The 19,679-nt window shown below is 38.1% G+C and overlaps 2 protein-coding genes across 5 annotated transcripts; both read left to right on the plus strand.

Annotated features, from left to right (window-relative positions):
* Positions 1 to 131: 131 nt before the first annotated feature.
* On the plus strand, positions 132 to 9,609 carry LOC143876240 (U11/U12 small nuclear ribonucleoprotein). 4 transcript variants are annotated; one of them, XM_077377966.1, is made up of 6 exons: positions 132 to 1,859; positions 4,193 to 4,307; positions 7,143 to 7,250; positions 7,493 to 8,130; positions 8,197 to 8,304; positions 8,433 to 9,609. In XM_077377966.1, exons 1-5 carry the CDS (start codon positions 505 to 507, stop codon positions 8,285 to 8,287), a joined length of 2,307 nt encoding a protein of 768 aa, XP_077234081.1. In that variant the 5' UTR covers positions 132 to 504; the 3' UTR covers positions 8,288 to 8,304; positions 8,433 to 9,609. The 4 variants fall into 4 exon arrangements, with proteins under 4 accessions (XP_077234081.1, XP_077234082.1, XP_077234079.1 ...); XM_077377967.1 differs by having other exon boundaries at positions 9,248 to 9,609; XM_077377964.1 differs by having other exon boundaries at positions 7,493 to 8,304.
* Positions 9,610 to 14,397: 4,788 nt separating this feature from the next.
* Positions 14,398 to 19,259, plus strand: LOC143876242 (protein FLOURY 1-like). The gene is made up of 2 exons (XM_077377968.1): positions 14,398 to 15,698; positions 18,521 to 19,259. The coding sequence occupies exons 1-2, from the start codon at positions 14,782 to 14,784 to the stop codon at positions 18,555 to 18,557; spliced, it is 954 nt and encodes a 317-aa protein (XP_077234083.1). The 5' UTR covers positions 14,398 to 14,781; the 3' UTR covers positions 18,558 to 19,259.
* The last annotated feature ends 420 nt before the right edge of the window (positions 19,260 to 19,679 follow it).

Consider the following 19,679-nt stretch of genomic DNA (forward strand, 5'->3'; position numbering starts at 1 on the left):
TAATAGAAGGAGGAAGAAAAATAAATAAAAATTAGGGGGTCCACATTATTGTGCGATCTAAACAATTCAAAAGTCGATCTTGGAATAGATAGCAGTGCCTCCAAATATCTTCTTAGTAAGATTATCTTCACCGTCGCCGGGCTCTTGCCCATCCATGAGGGTGATTACTACATAACAAGAAGTCACGAGGAGAAGGCATGATCACAAGAATTGTGTGAAATAAGTGAATTTATGCATGAAATAGGACATAAGTAGAGGCTATTGCTAAAGATCCAGCTACCATTGTTTGACACGGATCCGTGCTTCGAGGGTAAACTTCAGCAATCAAGTTCTAAGTTCTAACTTCTAACTTCTTGGAAAGAGAGAAGAAAAAAAAAACAGATTTATCGGCCGATAAATCTCGAGATATCGGCCAGGGAATCATATAACCTTCAAACCCTCCCCCAAAATCAAAACCCTAACAATCCCCCATCTTTCCCCTTCCCAAATCTCTCCACACCAACCATGTATAATAATAACCTTCAATCTCTCCCCCCAAATCAAAACCCTAACAATCCCCCATCTTTCCACTTTCCAAATCTTAACGACCTCATCAATCTCGCCCAAAACACCATCACATCCATCACATCCAATCTCTTCCCCTCTCCAAACCCTAACCCTAATTCTCTTCCCAATTCCAATTTCATCTCTTGCCCTTTTGATTCTAACCACAAAATGCCCTCAGAATCCCTCTTTCATCATTCCCTCATCTGCCCTAAATCCCCTGGAGGTGGATTTCACACTCTCAATGATCTCTCCCTTTTGTTAAACTCTCTACATTACCCTAATTCTCTAAAACCCCAATCTAAACTTCCCAAACAACAATTCCTTCAACCCTTATTAGAATCTGATGCAGATCTCTGCTTCTCTCTCGACGAATTCGGAGATTTCGGATCGAATTTCTTTTACAAGGATTGCCCTGGTGTTTTCGCGAGTTCTTCACAACTTGATAGTGCTGATAAGACATTTACTCTTCCAGGTATTCTATCAATAGAATGTGCTAATTTTATTATTAGTAATGGTGAAATCAAAGGGTTTTCGGGCGAGGGATTGGGGATTCTTCCATCAGAGTTATGGGCAGTGAGGAGTGAAGTCGATTTGTGGAGTGATTTTCCGTTTTCGTATTCATATTCTGTTCTTCGAGTTGCTTTGTGTTTAAGGAATATTAATGAGTTTGGTGAATTGAAGAAATGGGTAATTTCAAATTCGCCTCGGTATGGGATTGTGATTGATGTGCCGATGAGGGATCATATTTTTATGCTTTTAAAGCTTTGTTTGAAGGCAATTTCACGGGAAGCTATTCGATCTTTGGAGTTGTTTTTTAGCAGAGACTTAGCTGAGGTAGATGGGTTTTTGAACAGGTCAATGAGTTTTGGGTGCCCGCGTTTGGGCGAAGTCTTGATTTGGTTAGTATCGCAACTTTCGGTTCTGTATGGAGAAACAAATGGCAAGTTCTTCACTATCAATATGATTAAACAGTGCTTGTTAAGTGCTGCTTCGTGTTCGTTATTGTTTCCATTTGAGCGAAGGGCGGGTGATGCTGCTACCCGAAAAGAAACTTCTGGGAATGTTGGTGTTGCTGGTGATGTTGAGGGCTATGAACTTTCTGAGTCGAAACTGAGTGGAGATGGTAAACTCAAAGAACTCGCTGATGATGCATTGTGTGGAGATAAGAATGAACTTAGTTGTGAAAGTGGTGGCAGTGGCCTAGTTTTTGTATCACAAGTAGCAGCAGCTATTGCTGCATTGCACGAAAGATCCATGCTAGAGGCAAGAATCAAGGAGTTACGGTTTGGAGGATCTCTTTCCAGATTGCAGTTGTAAGTCCTCTAATGCTTATAATTTAAATTTTGCTTTCTTTGCGTTTTCTTTTATTTTGATTTTCACATGTAATGTGTGTCTGGCATGAATTTGTGTTAGTTTATGTACTTGTTTAATGCATAACGTGTTGTATGGTATGATTAGGTGATTTTAGATACCATCTAGGTTGTGTGACTTGAAACCAGAACATGTGCTAGTATTGAACATGAAAACAGAAGGTGACACTTGGGAGTTCCAAGACATTAGTAGTCTACACAGGTAGGGTAAAATATTTAAGAAGTATAAATACGTACAATAATACATATATATGATCTGCGTATACATACTATAAAAATATGACTAAAAAATATAGATGTATCAACATGTTGCACATTTTAGGAAAATTCATAAATGTATCCAAATGTTGCCTTTGCAAGTATTGGTTCTAAAACATGTTTGATAGGAAGATGTTTGAGTGTACTGATGTTGTCATGCTGAGATCAGTTGAGGACTCTAGCAGGCATTGATGGTCTGAAATTTGTAGGGTTTGGTTGTTTCTATTTATTGGGAATTATGATGATTTTTCACGTATTCTGTAGCCTCCCACAATGTAGCCTGGTTGTTTTTAGTTATTTGAGAACTTGATTGAAATTATTAGGCCTTGAGAAAACCAAGCAAATCTTTTATTCTACTCGAGTCATGAATCTTGACAACTTTGTATACTTGGAGTTCTTAATGAGGACTGCATAATTTATGGTTTGGGAAAATGATCTAGACTTTGCTTATGTTGTTTAATCTCTTCCACTTGTATTAGTAAAATGTTTTACCTTGACTCTACTTCTCTATCCTCTGTCCCATCTTTTATTTCTTTGAAGTTCTTAATTATTTTAAATCATTGCAATACCATGATTTATGTCATTGCTTTTGCTACTCAACATTGGTTTCTACCATTCAAACTCAACTCAACTCAACTCAACTCAACAAAGCCTTTGTCCCAAACTAGTTGGGGTCAGCTAAATGAATCCTTTAGAAAAATTTCATGAAGAAGGTGAAAGGAATCTGCCCAGTTCTAATCCCAGCTCTAGTTGGGTTCTTCTACGTGGATCATTTTCTTCCATTCTATCCTATCCAAGGTCATGTTCTCTGTTATGTTCCTAGCTATCATGTCTTTCCTCATTGTTTCTACCCAAGTTGTTTTCGGTCTGCCCCTACCTCTTTTTACTCCATCAATTTGGCATGAGTCACCTCTTCTCACAGAAGCATCCAAAGGTTTACGTTGGATATGTCCAAATCATCTTAAGCGGTGCTCTCTCATCTTCTCCTCAATTGGTGCCACCCCCACCTTTTTAAGAATGTCTTCATTTTTAATTCTATCTTCTTGTGTGGTCGCACATCCATCTAAGCATTCGCATCTCTGCTACACTCATCTTATGCACATGATGCTTCTTGGTGGCCCAACATTCTGAGCCGTACAGCATGGCTGGCCTCACAACTGTATTATAGAAGTTGCCCTTCAACTTGGTAGGGATTTTACGGTCGCAGAGAACTCCTGAGGTAAGCTTCCACTTCAACCAACCTGCTCTTATTCTATGGTTAACATCCTCTTCAATCTCTCCTTCCTTATGTAGAATTGAACCAAGATAGCGAAAGATATCCCTCTTAGGTACCTCCTGTCCAGTCATATTTACTACATCCTCGTCCCGCCTACTTACATTGCTAAAGTTGCACTCCATATACTCTGTCTTAGTCCTACCCAGTCTAAAACCTTTGGATTCCAAGGTAGTTCTCCATAACTCTAACTTAGCATTTACTCCTGCTTTGGTTTCGTCAATTAGTACTATGTCATCTACAAATAACATACACCACGGCACCTCATCCTGGATATCCTCCGTAAGCTCATCTATAACTAGCGTAAAAAGATAATGGCTTAGAGCTGATCCTTGGTGCAGTCCTATTGTAATTGGAAACTCACTAGACGTGCCATCCCTGGTTCTGACACTAGTTACTGCTCCATCATACATATTCTTAATCACATCAACATATTTAGTAGGCACTTTTTTCCTTTCAAGGACCCACCACAACACTCCTGGGAACCCTATCATACGCTTTCTCCAAATCAATGAAAACCATATGAAGGTCCGTTTTATTTACTCTAAATCTCCCCATTAACCACCTAATCAAGAAGATAGCTTCCATAGTCGATCATCCGGGTACGAAGCCAAACTGATTATCTGACACCTTAGTTTCTACCATTCAAAAAATTTAAAAAAAATTGGTTTCTATATGGATGGGGAAACTTCTCAAATCATTTCCAAGTTTTGATTATTTTACAGAGGTTCTTGACTCCTTGCAGGATAAGTGAACACTCTTATGTGTCAATGAGGGCTAATGAAGAGCGACGTAAACGCCCAAACTATAGACCTCTACTCGAGCATGATGGGCTTCTTTGGCAGCAATATCACAATCAGGTATGTTTTACTACCATTACTGTTATTTGGAAATTTGTGCGGCAACTTTAGTGGAAGATATATATCTTTGGTATTTATGGGTATGATGGATACTTGAGAACCTTAATACTTTGGGTTTTAATTAACTAGGAGTGGGATCTTTTGATGCAAGTGTAGTTGACTTAATTTCTGCCATTAAAAAAAAAACGTTGACTTAATTTCTTATCATGAGATGTTTATGTACGTGGATCTTTTGTTATGAGTGTAGTTGACTTAATTTATATCGAGAGCTGTTTACGTACGTGGTTGGTGGACATTTGTCATCCACTTGATTGGTTTCAACTTGTGCTTTCGTTGTGCAAATGATATATTTATGTTTGTTTGCATTTCTTTTGGTTGTCAATAATAAAAATTTTGTCAACCATTCAAAAAAATAAAAAATAAAATAAAAACTTTGTCACACATGGGGAAGTGACTTATAGTGGAAAGATAAAAAAGAGCACAAGAAACTCTGTTTTCAAGGAAAATCCCAACAGTTAAGCTGTTTAGGTATCTATTCTAGTTCTCTAATTAGTCATTGTGTTTTCTTTTCTATGCTTTGGTGATAGCTTAATGACCTCATATGGTAGGTCAAATGGTTTTTGTCATATCTGGAGCCCTCTTGACCCTTACAAGAAACTAGGGCGCATATACTAGGTTGTATTCCAATCCCTTCATGGAGTACCTCTACTTTCTCGCCCTTGGGTTGATCACACTAAGTAAATGACGGACTTTGCATACTCGTTAGTAGGTTGATTATTATGAAGAACCATTCCACTCATTACCTCTCTCCATATCCTTCAGGATATGTAAGGGCTTGCATTTGGAAAATTTACAGCTGGCAAGGATTGTCATGTGAATTGTATATAGCAACCAAACGATACTAGAAAAAGGAAAATATGTCCTCTTATTTTGTTTTTCGCTATTTCTGGTGCAACCAAATTTACCCAGGAAGGTTTAAAAATATGCTCTTTTGAACCCCTATTAGATCCTAACACAAATGTTCTGATCAAGGTGATCTATTGGAAGTCGCAGGAAGGTATATAAGACTAGTTGAAAAGTTGAACTGCTTAATGGTGAATGCAGCTGATATCTCCTATGTTGTCTGTGTCGCAGTTTATGATATTGCCTCGGCACCCTCATTGGGAAGCAATTATTAGGATAGTGAGGTATTTGAAGGGGACTCCTGGTCGTGGATTATCGTTTAAGATGTATGAATGATTGAATGTGAAAGGATTTACTGACACGGATTGGGTTGGTTCTCCATCTGACAGTAGGAGGTCTACTGTGGGATACTACATTTTCATCACGGGTAAATTGGTATCATGTAAAAGTTAGGAACAAAGTGTTCTTGCTTGATTTAAATCAGAGGGCAATGTGACACCATATGTGACCTTACTTGGATAAAACTCTTGTTTTATGAGATTGGGTTACCGATGAAGCTATTTTGTAATAATAACAGTGTCCTTCATATTACCACGAATCTGGTCTTTAAAAAAAAAAAATGAGAGGACCAAGTACATCGAGATTGGCTGGATGCCATACCATTAGAGAAAAGATTGAAAGTAAATATTTTTATACTCCACTCATATGCTCAGAGAATTAGTTAACTGATGTCTTTACTAAGTCCTTGAGAAGGTCTAGAATGGACTTTATTCATAAGAAGCTGGCCTTCTATGATGTGTAAGCATCAGTTTGAGGGGGATTGTTTCAGAGTGTATTTATCTCGTAGGGGGAATTAACAAAACTTAATGAAAAAAGAAGAAGGGAGGAGACACTTTGCGACAATTAATGCAAAACGCCTCCTCCCTCTTTCTCAATCTCTTTCTTCTTTCTTTATCTCTCTCCTCCCTTTAGATCTATACTATGTAAAGATTCACTGCTTTGAACCATATTTGTAATCTTTCAAATTCTTCTAACAACTTCAAGTCTTCGATCTTAAGATTCTCAATAGTTGGAAGACAAGGCTAGTGCAGCCCACATCATAACCTTGTGTTGACCAATATGCTTTAGAAATGGCGTGAGTCATACCAGTTCAAAAAAAAAAAGAAAAAAGAAGAAATGGCTTTGTCATCCATGGGCTAATACTGAAAACAGTTTTCACTGTTTTTTTAGTTGTTCGTTCTAGTTTTATTATTTGTTCTTATTCTGTTTTAAAATATTTTATTCAATCGAGCAATTGACTACATGATTAACATTTTGTCCCTAAGCTGAATTTGCCTCTTGAATTATAAAACCATTGCTTCAAGAGTCATAGAAATAGAAATAGGGCTGCACTTTGACAGTAGTGGAGTCCAGCCGACATGCCATAAGGTCGCAAATGGCACAATATCATTCTACCATCTCCCTCCACAAGGCATAACATAATATGAATTTTGGCAACATCAAGGACCAAGTTTTATGCATGAATCGCAAATTCTTATTTTCTCGTAGAGGGTTATAAACAAACACATACTACTTTATTCTACTGAAAATTCATGGCAGCAATAAAGTTTGTTATATGGAGGGAAAATTTCTAGTCTTAATATTCAAAATTTCTATTCTTTACCCAGGTTTTGTAAAGATAGCTCTGCATTAACTAGCTGGAATGCTGGCATTAGAGATAGTCACCAGCTGCGGATTCTTGGGGGTTTTTAATGATGTTATTATACTTGTTGGATGTATGCTTGAAATCTGGTCTGTATGATTTAGACATCTGTTCCAGCCCTCTCATGCCATGCATTAAATCAATATCTTTGTAATTTCTTTGTTGGCAGGTGGCAACATATCTTTCTTATTATTGATTTGTTCTGATTCTTTCTCGTAATGTGTTTCAAGGACCACAATAAAAGCAAGACAAGAGAGGAGCTATTGGCTGAGGAAAGGGATTATAAACGGCGAAGGATGTCATATCGTGGAAAGAAGGGGAAGCGGACAGCAAAACAGGTGTGGAAACAACCTTAATATTCAACATCAAATAGCTAATTTCTAAAAGTTCATTTTGGTTGCAAAGTTTTATGTTCTGTTCACTGTTGTCAAACCGAAACCTCTTTATTGTTTCTCTATGTTTCATTTTCAATGTAAGCATTATATCTATTTTGTTACCTTTGTTCTTCTTTAACTTTAAACTTATCAAGATTTCTCACAAATGCCATTTGATATTGTATTTCTCATCGTCTTTCTTGAAGGTGATACGAGATATAATTGAAGAACACATGGAGGAAATCAAGCAGGCAGGAGGGATTGGGTGCTTTGTGAAAGGAGTTGCAGAGAAGGTGCCAATATTACCAGGGTCTGTCCCTACTATTGACATGACTGAAAATGATGAATTAAAAAGCAGTGGAAGGGAGTCTCATGTTTACGTGAAACAATTCCATTCTAACTATAATACCACATTTACGAGGCCAGAGCATGAATTTCCCAAAGCTCAATCAAACACAAGATCTAGCATGGAGAATGCACACCACCATGACTCATGGGATGACCGTAGGAGAAGTACTAGTAAAGAAACTAGAGAAAGAGAGTATAGTTCTAGAAGTCCACACAGTTACAAAAGTAACTTCCAGTCGCGTGGGCAACATGGGCATCGAAGGGAACGGGGTGATGTGGAGCGGGATGGCGATAAGTATGAAAGAAATCGTTCTAGCTCTTCGCACAAGTCTAAATATCGAGATAACCGGTCCTTTTCCACTGCATCAGATGTTACAAATGATTTACCAGAGAGTAAAGATAGACATAGAGACCGAACATACAGGGATCGTAGGTCAGAGTCTGTGACGCAAAATATGTTTGAGGACAGATATGATCCTTCTGGCTCGCATGATAGGTATGAGGCAACTTACGATGACACCTCTTCTGACAGCAAATATCTTAGACTGAATAGAACATACAGTCCAACAGAAGATGTCAAGTATGATAAAGAACGACAAAGATTCGACGACTCTATCAAAGGGCATCACCGCGATCATCGTAAGAAGTCGTGAATGGATCTTGCACTGTCGTAAGTACTCCAATCATTATTATTTTTAAGGATTTCCAATCATCTTTCTCAGTAGAATTTTTTATGGAAGAAAACAAGTTTATATTTCTCATGCAATCTTGTCTTGCTTTGTTGACATATCTGTGCAGTATGAAGTCATTCGTACTTCAGGAAATTATTCTACAACTGTATCCTTACTTGTATCCTCAAATTGGCATTCTTGCCCGTTTAGAACTCTTTTTATGTTATTTTGGTAACGACACAGATCTTTTGAAATGGGTTTTAATCTTTACCAAGCTAGAGTTTCTCCTTCATTTAATTTTGATTGTTTTAAGTTCTAACTGGACTGCAATTTTTTACGAAGTAAATGTAGATGTAATGATCCTATGCTAACTTACTGTCCCTAGTACATAAAAATGCATCAAATACATCAAACAAAATTTCTTGTCAATTTGTATATGGGAAATGGTATGACCACCACTGTTTTTTTTATACTTAAACCATAGTCCAATGAAGAAGTTTAGGTAAAAGAGATCGGTGGCAAGTACCACAACAAGTGGGTGGCAATACCAACTATGTATGAATATTAGCGCACAGAGGAATGCTAGCAGCAGATGGAAGGTCTCCAAATGCAGCCTGAACATGCACACATGTTTACTGGAGAGCAGTTATGATGTTCTGAATGGTGTTCAACCAGAAAATATTAGGGGTGTAACTCGGGTCGATTTTTCGGAATTCGGGTTGAGCTTTTGCCATAAAATGGGGCCAGGTTCTGGTCGAATCCAATTCAATTATTTTTTAGCAAAAATTCAACCCAATCCGACCCAAGTTGCACCCCTAGAAAACGTAGTTATGAAAATCTGCCGGCTGCATTTCTCGCAAAAGTTTCTATGTTTTGTTTGTTTTTAGTTATCTGGAAATGATCTTCAGCATACTCGACCTGACTACCTATTTGGTTTTTCAGGTTTCAGGAATTGAAATCTGTTCCATTCGGCGCGATTTGGGTATCAATTCACATTTCATGATATGGAGTTATGCTTAGACAGTTGATTATGTTAGTTTTTGCAGAAAACATGTGACAGGGAACTCTGGCTTGAAGTACAGGTAGGGCTGTCAAAGGGCTCAACCCATGATCATGATCTGATAAGTTTTTTACCTGAGTTGGGTCCAAGTCGATCCTGCTTTTCCTGATTCGATGTTGATTGTTTAGATCTTAATCTGGTTCAGTTTGAAAGTTGGATTTTTGGTATTCTCTTTTTGCTTATAAGCGAAAAAAGTATGTAGAAGCTGAAATTAATGAAATCGAGTGTATTATAGTTTGGAAAACTAAGAAAATATAATAACATTCAAAGAATCCTTAGACATTTAAATCAAACATTATCCCATAAAGAGAGTATGAGGTCATGTTCGTTTTTTATTTTAAGAATTGATTTTGAGTCTGATAATATCTATCAGTTTTGGGCTCAAAATCAAGCTTAAAATCCAAAACGAACATGGCCTAAGAACCTTTCCATCTCTTTTTCTTCCATCTCATTTTCAATAGAGAATTACTTCTTACAATGATTACTATCAAATAAGAATTGTTTGTTTTTCGTCTGTTACTCTCCTTAAATTTCTCTATTATCCTCCACTTTTGAGTGTGATCAGATTCATAAGACACTGGAAACTTTCTTTGGGATGAAGACAAAATAGACCCGAGGCATCCAACATCTATTGGGAAAAAGGAAGAGATGGGTCTTGGCATAAGACCAATGCCCAATATGAATTTAGCCTTTGCAGCCAAAGCTTGAATGGAGGGTGCTTACCCAACCCAAATCTGTGTCCAGTTCACAAGGTAAAAGTTATCTTAGAACCCACCTCTTCTTGGTGTCGAGTAGAAACAAAAATTTTAGTATTCCCTCCCAAAATGAAACCCATCTAAAGTCACCCAAGCTGCCACTCCCCCCACTCATCTATTTTGGTTGAAGCTATGGAAAGATTTCTGCATCCCCAAAACAAAGTTTTATTTGGCAGAATATCTGTCAATGACAGCCTCCACCATAGGGCAAGATGCAATTCTGAAAATGAAACCATATCCCATTTGCCTTTTTTAGTGTTCCAAAATTAAAACTATTTAGAAAGGTCAAACCCGAATCCTTGTGGAAAGGATTCTCAATTGGTTCAGACAGACACCAAAGGCTGTGGATTAGACTTCGGCAATCCTCTCAACCATTAGTTGTATTTAATGTCAAGAAACTTGTCTCCCAAACATAATAACATTGGCACTCAACTTGGTATCAAACCAGAACCCAAATTATTGAAATTGCCGCCACTATACTGTGGGAGACATTCTTCGCCATTGGGCAAAAGTTGCAGGGGAGAGGAAACACAAAAATATAATAGCTCCACAATGGCAGCCTCCTCCTAAAGATTGGCTGAAATTAAATTTTGACGGGAGCTCCCGTGGGAACCCGGGGAGAGCGGGAATTGGAGGATTGTTACGAGACCATCAGGTAAACACACTCATGTCTTTTTCTGGTCCGGCTGGGATTTGTGACGCGAATGAAGCCGAGGTATCGGCTCTCTTGTTCGGTCTTCAATGGTTTGCATAAGCACAAAACTGATCCCCTCATCATTGAAGGTGATTCCTCCAACACCAACACCATTGCATGGGCTTCCAATATCTCCGGCGGTCCGTGGTGTATTGCCAATAAATTGGACGAGATCAGGGACCTAGTCTCTCTGAAACTGCCCAAACTACAACATCGCCACCGAACAGCAAATGAACTGGCGGATAACCTCGCGCGGGGTGGCGTGGAATGCGAATCTGTCACCGTCACTGTTCTAGGTTCACTGGAAATGTAATGGTACCTGATTAGGGGTGTAAACGAGCCGAGCCGAGCTTGGCCAGGCCAGGCTCGGCTCGTTAAGCTCACAAGTGAGGCTCAGGCTCGCGAGCCTTACCGAGCTCGGGTTATATTATGTTCACACCCCCTCATCTTCCCTGGACAGCCCTACTAGTGTAATTTGACTACTTTTTTTACACTATGGGGGGTGGTCTAGTAACAAATGGGGTTCCAAAAATGAAGTGACATATTTTGCTCACCCTTTTCACTCCATGGACAACCCTTTTAATGTATATATTAATATATAATATATATATTTAAATATATTAAATTCTTAACGAGCCGAGCCTGGCCTAACTCGGGCTCGGCTCGTTAAGGATTCGAGCCGAGCTCGAGCAAGCTTCCGAGCCCGAGCCAAAATTGACACCCTTATACCTGATCGTATGTTTGCCCCCTGATTTATTTGGGGGACATCTTGTCCCCTTCTACTGTGTGCCTTTTTTTGGCTTCATTAATACAATGTCACCTTTTCTCAAAAAAAAAAAAAAAACACATTCTTATACAAAGCTGATTTTCCTTGAGTAACTTCTACTGTTCTCACAAAGCAAATCAACCCATTTATTCACTAATTCACACCCTGCTATTCAAAAAACAGGAAGAACAGTGTTGTTGAAAACTAAAAAGAAAACACAAAAAGGTTACATTCCAAGCTGCTTCTTCCTATCCTCAGCTGCATCAGTTGCTTCCACCTGCATCTTTGTTTTCTCTAGCTCTGCTTGACTTGCTTCCTTCTCATCTCTTGCCTTCACCTTTTTTGCCTTCAACAACAAAACCCAAATCAAACAAATCAGTTTATGCCTTAATAATACATGAATGAAAGGAGAAGTTGAACAAGTAGAGAGAAATACCTGACCAATGACCCTGGCTTTTATGTAACCCAAACCTTCTTGTAAAGAAGATGTGAATGAGATCCATTCTTTATTTAGACGAGAAATCAGTGTATGCTCTTCTTGGGTGATCGGTGATGTTGAGCTCCCTTCGTTTGAACTACCTTCTTTCATGATTTTTTATTCTGTAGTTCAGACAATACTCCCAAAGAGACCCAATAAAGCACTGAAAATATTTAGAAAAATGATATGTCAGGGCCTCAAAACACCATGCAGCTCTAGGACTTGACAAGTGTTCCCTAGTATTTGCCACGTTACACGGGTGTGTGTTGAGTAAGAGAGCATTAAAACTCTGTCGAGTCAACTCAAAACTTAGGCCGAGTTTAGTCGACTCGTCATAATTCTAAGAAGGTAGTGTCTATATAAATGGGAAATGATATCAACAATAACCCATCTTAAGGTTTATTATTTAAAGAGCTTAGAAGGGTTATTACAGTTCCCAAAAAGCTCTTACAAACCAATTAAAAATGAAAAGACAAGCTGAGTTTGTGCAATTATTAAATAATGGTTGTGCTAATATCATTTCCCTATATAAATACATGAAAATGGAATTTCTACCCCATTAGTAGCCGTGTCACCCCTTCCATTTGTCCTCTATATGGGGAACCCCACGCGGTTAACCACCTCCTTGAAATAAAATGAAGAAGAGGAAGAAGGACAAAGCCCTATCAACTTTTGGGCCTTTGGGGTTCTTTCAAGTTAGGCCTGTTTGGATTAAGGCTTTGTTTCTTTCGACGTAAAATTTGTTTTATGTTCATTTTTACAACAGAAAACAAATTTTACGTTGATTTTTGACGTTGAAAGAAATGGAGCCTAAAAGAATCCTCCGAAAAAGAAAAATACATCGTAAACGTCCATAGGGAGTTCGAATGTATGAATGGAGTGAATGATCCAATTGGATTTCTTTTATTAAAAAAAAACTCCCAGTGAAGTTTTGCTTGAGGGATCATGTTGCAGATATGTAGGCATTGTCGGATATTTTCAAAATATTTTTATTTTAAAATATAAAAAGGTAAAAAAGCATTTTTATTCGAAAGACGCTTAGGCCACGTTTGGACACCCACAAGATTTAGATTTGGATTTCTTACATTTGAAGTTGAGATTTGGGACTAGATCAGATCCTTTCTTAGATTTCCAAATCAGCTACAACGGTGGAAAAAAAATCCTATTTGCAAATGGAAAATGATATTCCAAAAGTGAGCCTATATGGCTGCTCTCTCATGCAACAGACCATCCGTGAAATGCCTTCTGCGATGGTCCCTAGCGAATCCCTTTTCTAAATCGTTGTTTTTTGGATAGTAAGTAATGGGAGATGGCATATTCGCCTCCTTTTATTGCTTGGGACAACCCCTCTGGTGCAAAAGAGTAGTAAAAACACCCTAGAAGGAGCTGTCCCAAGTAAAAAAGAGGGGTTAAGGCCATGTTCTTTTCAGATTGTGACAACCCATGGTGATGGCCACAACAGACTATTGGCCCAAAATTAAACATCTGGAACGAAAGGGTGAATGAGTATTTTACAAGGACTATAAGGCCCTGTTCGTTTCAAATTGTGACAAAAGATGGTTAGGGTCCCAGTCCCAGCCCATTATCGGCCCAAAATTACTTTAATAAGGGTTTTTATATGGTGAACTAATGTACTCGAGAGTAAGGGTGATTACTACATAACAAGAAGTCACGAGGAGAAGGCATGATCACAAGAATTGTGTGAAATAAGTGAATTTATCCATGAAATAGGACATAAGTGGAGGCTATTGCTAAAGATCCAGCTACCATAGTTTGACACGGATCCGTGCTTCGAGGCTAAACTTCAGTAGTCAAGTTTGTTGCAACTCCAATTCTAGCCGGGCAAGTCCAGACTCATTAACAATACCAAGCCCGGCGGGGACAGTAAGCACATAGGCCCATTCTACCTTTAATCTGTGCAGGAAAAACTGTCTGAAATTTTGAATACTAAAATGGATGATCTGATATAGAAACATCTACATATTGAAGGGTTAGGATCATCTTATGGGGAAGAAAAAACAAAAAAAGATTGATCAAGAGGTAGTGGGACCATGAACATAAGATTGGTTTCATTTTAAGCCACAATGGACTGAAGATCATGTGCTACATGTGTGAAGTGGACCAGTGTTTGGGCCCTGTTCGTTTTGGATTTTAAGTCCAAAACTTCCAATAATCAGTTTTGGGCTCAAAATCAGTTCTCAAAATCCAAAACGAACAAAAGGTCTTAATGGGATCAGGATGGTCCCACCATAGCAAAGCCCAGAGAAAACGTAACATAGACGTCCCTTTCAATTCGGTAATCAACATACGGAAACTCTATATATAACTGAAAACTCCACACCTCGTTTTCTGAGACAGGCTTTTCAGTTTCCCAATATTATCCTCTAGACAGAATCCCTCTATCTTAGCCCCTTCAAATCTCTCTCTCTCTCTCTCTCTCTCTCTCTCTGAGAAGGAAACAATCTCATTCAAGAAAGGTTTGCGCAATCCCACACTTTTCTTTCTGCATGTTCATACCCTCAAAAGAAGGGAAGATGAAAATTGAGAAGCTTGTAAGTAGTGTTCTTAAGTTCTATAAATTCTTGCTTGGATTGGGGAGATCAAATTTGGTTAGAAGAATATAAACCCACAAGACCCACATGCAAATATTGGGTTTCTTTTGCATGTTTCTCTGCTTTTCTTTTGATTAGATTCTTGGGGATTTTTTCTTGGTTTTTTCCACAATGAAGAATGCATCCTGTTTGAGCTTCTCAACTAAGTTCATGGATTTTGGATTTGGGTTTTGGGTTCTTGGTTGCTTTACAAAATTTTATAATCTGTTCCTTTTATTTTTCCTATTTGTTTTGGGTTTGAAGGTTTTGCAATTCAACAGTCATTGCAAACAAATAGACAGTTTTTTTGGTCAATTTTGGAGGAAATCAGTTGATTTGGCAAACAGGTTTTGTTCTGTTAGTGACTTTGGTGGTGTTTTGGGTTCAAAGATTTTATCTCCCCATGTTGGTTTCTTTAGTTTTATAAAGGATTCCAATCTATTGATGGCTGAAAATATGAAAGAAGAGAGAGAGTTTGGTTCAGTGGAAATGGATTTAGATTATGGGCTAGAAGATAAGGTTTGTGCAGTTTGTAGAAAAAGAAATTTCACTAATGAAGATGAAGAAGAGAAAGAAGGCTTGGAAGAAGATGAAGTAGAAGACATTAATGAGTTAAAGAATGCAATTAGGATTGAAAGAGAACGTAGAAATTGTGTTTATTCAGAACTGGAAAAGGAAAGGAGTGCAGCTTCTTCTGCAGTCAATGAGGCAATGGCAATGATTGTGCGCCTTCAGAACGAGAAGAGCTCAATAGAAATGGAGGCTCGTGAGTTCCGTTTTGGCACCGCACAAAAACAGCTTTATGATCATGAAGTAATTCATTCCTTGAGGTGTATTATATTGCAACATGCATCGGAGAGGAGAAACTTAGAGGAACAATTGAAGTTGTGTAGGAAAGGGTTGCTCAATAGTTCTTTTGATGAGACAATGGAAGAAGGGGAAGAATTTCAAATAGATGAAACAATGAGCGATTTGATAACTGGGAGTGAAACTGAGGGTGATTTGGCAAATGGTCTGATCAGTTCTCTTGAAATAGATTGGTCGCTAAGGTAAGTAGTAGTCAATGCTTTGGATTAATTGATGGATATTCTGATGATATTGTAAGCATGTACTTCCTTTTTCAGAGTAGATAATCATACCTAAGCAATTTTTTTCAGAGCAATGTAAAAGAAGGTTCTAGTGTGGAAATGCTAATACCTAATTTCCCTGTGTTCTTCTATAATAATTTTACACTTGGAATCAGTTGTGTTGGGTATGGATATGATGTTACTTCTATTGAGTTTCTTATGCATGCAAGCATTGATTTTTAAGAGGAGTCTGGCCCTGGCTGGTCAGTTGATAGTTGAATTAGTTGAATGAATTGTAATTTAAGAGAAGAATACAAAGTATTTGTAGGACAGGAAATTGGGAATTGCAAAGAACGTCTAGAAAAAAGTCAGTGGGGTGACTGTTTAGGAGAAAAATAACTGTTGCAGTGTTTACCCAGGACTAAAAACTAAAATTCTTGCAAGCAATCTTGTTATTTTCATAGATACTGAAAGACCACTTTAGAGTAGAATATTGATGACATATTCTTTTTTGAAAGGGGTTAAGGGATCATGAGCCATGTGAAGCCACATTCAATCATGGAATGGAAATATGAGCTTTGCACAGATTTGATTGTGTGTACATTTTTTTCATATGTCAAGCATAAGGTATCAAGGGGGTGCCTCGAACAAAAAAACAATTGTGTTGAAAATGTTAGGAACTTACTCTTCATTCTTGAACTGAAGTGATTTTTCATTTACTCCTTGCTACATATATGAAAGTTGAAGTATACATTCATGTGCATCCCTAATTTTTCAGTGAGAAGCATCTAGAGGAGGTAGCTAGGATTCTTCAGGGGTCCATATCTCACCTTGTTTGTGAAACTAAATAGACGTGTAGATGGCTTGTTTCTGAGCATACATGGTGGCAGTTTCTAAAGCTTTGTATTGTGATGTAGTCTAATAAAATCCAATGTGATTATCAGTAAACTGTCCAGATTCTTAAATCATTTGATCACTACATGACAAGATCAAGCCTCCTCAAGTCCATCTAGATATGCATTCATGCACCGAGCTTAGACATGCAACTCTCTCTCTCTCTCTCTCTCTCTCTCTCTCTCTCTCTCTCTCTCTCTCTCTCTCTCTCTCTCTCTCTCTCTCTCTCTCTCACACACACACACACACACACACATATATATGCTAGATTGATACAATGAAGTGCATCTATCTACTGGTATATTTGTAAATATCCATGTGTATCTTTGTGTTTGTGTGTGTCTGCTTCTTCTGTCTTAGCTCCTCTAGAATGAGTTTTGGTGGTCATCTTGCCTGGTTGACTAAGAAACCAAACGGGTTGAATCCGGTTAGACTCTCACCCGTGACAGATAAACTCAAAAAAATTGGATGAGTCGATTAAATTTGTATGAATCAACCAAGTCAATTAAAGACATAGCCATGTCAACTTGGTCAGCCTCTCTGGAAGTTCCAAGTTCAGGTCTTAGTTCTTAACCATTTCTTCAAGCTGATAGTCTTAGTTCTTAACCATTTATAAAAGGCACTGGCCAGAATTACATCTATGGGGACGAGCAATTACATGAACCCTCCCCTACATAAGCATCCCTATCTAGTCCCCCACACTCTAACTATCCAATCTCAGACAACAACCGTAACAAGATGGCTGTGACAAAACCGAAAGATAGTTTCCAAAACAGGGTCACAGAAATGCTCACGCAGGCACCATAGCGGCTAAAGAGCTCGCCCTAAACTCACAAAACAGCACCCTAGTGGAACCTTCATAAATATGGCCATTTCTCAGGATTTCGGGATGATTCCCTCCCTGCATCAGAAATACGAACAGCCATTAGCCACCTGAGCTATAGTCATATGACCAGGAATGTACCTTTTGCAAGTTTGTCTAGACATAAAAATTGTCCTGGCTTGTAGGTTAGTCAATAAGGTTGGGTACTCCATGTGGCTCTCTAAGGTCCAGCCCACTTTAACCAGGGGGTTGTTCATAGCATATCAGTATATGGATGGGAGTAGAAAGCCCCAGCCCACTTTAACCAATGGTTGTTCCTACCATATCAGTACATAGGTGGGATGGGCTTGAACTTGGCTCAGAAGCCTATAATTTTTATTTATTTTTTAATGGCAAAACGTTTTACATTTCACAAGCCTATAAATACTAGAGAAGGTGTGGGACTTCTAATCATTGTTTTGATTGCCTTTCTAGGCTATGCCAAAATTATAGTAATATGTTAGGAACATAGTAATGGTTCATAAGCCCACTTTAAGCTAGCTTTTGAGTTTTTTTCTACTGTCTTGTTAGGAACATATTTATAGTGCTGTACTTAGAATTCTAACAAGCATTTGAAGACAAAGGGTATGTACCTTGTAAAGAACTACCCGTAAGTTATAACAGGATTTATCACTGTAAGATTTCTACAATGGTCATTTCTTTCTTATCACCTCTATTGATACTTCTAATTCAGTAGCCATTGGACTTGCTATGGAAGTAGTCCCAAAGTTTCCACCACTTTGCAAAATTTTCATATCAATATCCTCTATAATATAATTTTAGATTGTAAAACAGCAGTGTATATCCCAAGTCTTTTAGTTCTTGATTTTATATAGAATACACACACTGAACAAATCACTTGTTTTAACCATTGGTATGCCCATTTGTTTCTGTTTAAAGAAGAATTGAGGGTATAGTACAATTAGCTCTTTTTTTCTTTTCCTTTTAGTTGATATGTGGTTTCAAACCATGGGTGTTCTATTGTTTTTTTAAATGATAACTTCATTAATCTTCAATGGAAATTACAGTCGGATCCAATTTGTTACAGGAAACAAGATGTCGCCCTACGCGATTACAATCCCTGAACCTACAAACATTGTAGCCGTTAAACCTGGTTCAACCGCTATTCAAGGCTTGATGAGATCCCCTCCATTTCAGGTTTAGAATTGTCCATATCATCTCTCTTATGATCTAACTTTGCATGGAAAGAAGACACCCAAGGACCGAAAAAAAGAAAAAGAAAATGTTCCTCGGGATGCTCTTTGCATCTCATTGGTGGAATCTAAGGGACCGGGCTGACATGATATGGATCTCATTGTATGGCATATTACAGAGGCACCGATGTTCATCTGTTAAAGTATAAAAGATAAACAACGCCTTTCTCCAACAGCTTAAGCTTTTGGAGAAGTTGGTAAGTTAACATGGTATCAGAGCCAAAGGTCTCGAGTTCAAACCTCCCAGATAGCAAAAATCCACATGCGATGGTCGGCCCAAAGTGGGACCACATGTGCCACGTGTTTGCCAAGTGGGCCACACATGCGGGGGAGTGTTAAAGTATAAAAGATAAACAACGCCTTTCTCCAACAGCTTAAGCTTTTGGAGAAGTTGGTAAGTTAACAGGAGCCCTCTTGTTCTAGCTATTGTAAGGTAGAAAGTATTTTGATTTTGATCTGATTTTCTTTTCCTAAATCAAGGTATTATTTGTACTTGTTCAACCATGTGAATTCAGAGATGAAGATTCCAACTTCAAATTCAAATTTAATGACATCAAAGGTATAGGCCATGTTTCTCTACCATGAATTTTTTTTATGGAATATTAGTTTATCAAGTGGTGTGAGAGGGAGAGAATGAGAGGGCACAGGAGTAAGGAGATGATATGAAGTGGCTGAAAAATAGGAAATAAAAAAACTCTATTTTGAGTTATTTCTCCCCAATGTCCTCATTGATTTCTTAATCAGGATTAAGGAGCATCTTATATTTTAAAATCCCAAAATGCCACTACTCTTTGTTCGTCGTATTTGGAGTCTAAGAAAAAGAACTACAAGTGCCATTTTGGTAAATCAAGGAGTATTTGTAGTCTTTCAGAAGAAGCTGATGTAACTAAACTCATATAAACTCATCTAGCTGAAAAAAAAAAAATTACAGATAAACCTCCAAACCTAATCACAAAAGATCCTTTGTTCCTAGGAGTACAAGTAATCCAGCGG

Source organism: Tasmannia lanceolata, unplaced genomic scaffold (genome assembly GCF_043159265.1).
Source record: "Tasmannia lanceolata isolate RefF3 unplaced genomic scaffold, GAP_Taslan_0.1 ptg000004l, whole genome shotgun sequence".
Lineage (NCBI taxonomy): Eukaryota > Viridiplantae > Streptophyta > Magnoliopsida > Canellales > Winteraceae > Tasmannia > Tasmannia lanceolata.

Bases quoted from the DNA above. Each gene is read 5' to 3' on its own strand.
- LOC143876242 (XM_077377968.1), top strand. From the start codon at position 14,782: ATGAAGAATGCATCCTGTTTGAGCTTCTCAACTAAGTTCATGGATTTT. The intron at 15,699-18,520 runs GTAAGTAGTAGT...AATTTGTTACAG, and splicing joins GAAATAGATTGGTCGCTAAG to GAAACAAGATGTCGCCCTAC.
- LOC143876240 (XM_077377964.1), top strand. From the start codon at position 505: ATGTATAATAATAACCTTCAATCTCTCCCCCCAAATCAAAACCCTAAC. The intron at 1,860-4,192 runs GTAAGTCCTCTA...GACTCCTTGCAG, and splicing joins TCTCTTTCCAGATTGCAGTT to GATAAGTGAACACTCTTATG. The intron at 4,308-7,142 runs GTATGTTTTACT...ATGTGTTTCAAG, and splicing joins GGCAGCAATATCACAATCAG to GACCACAATAAAAGCAAGAC.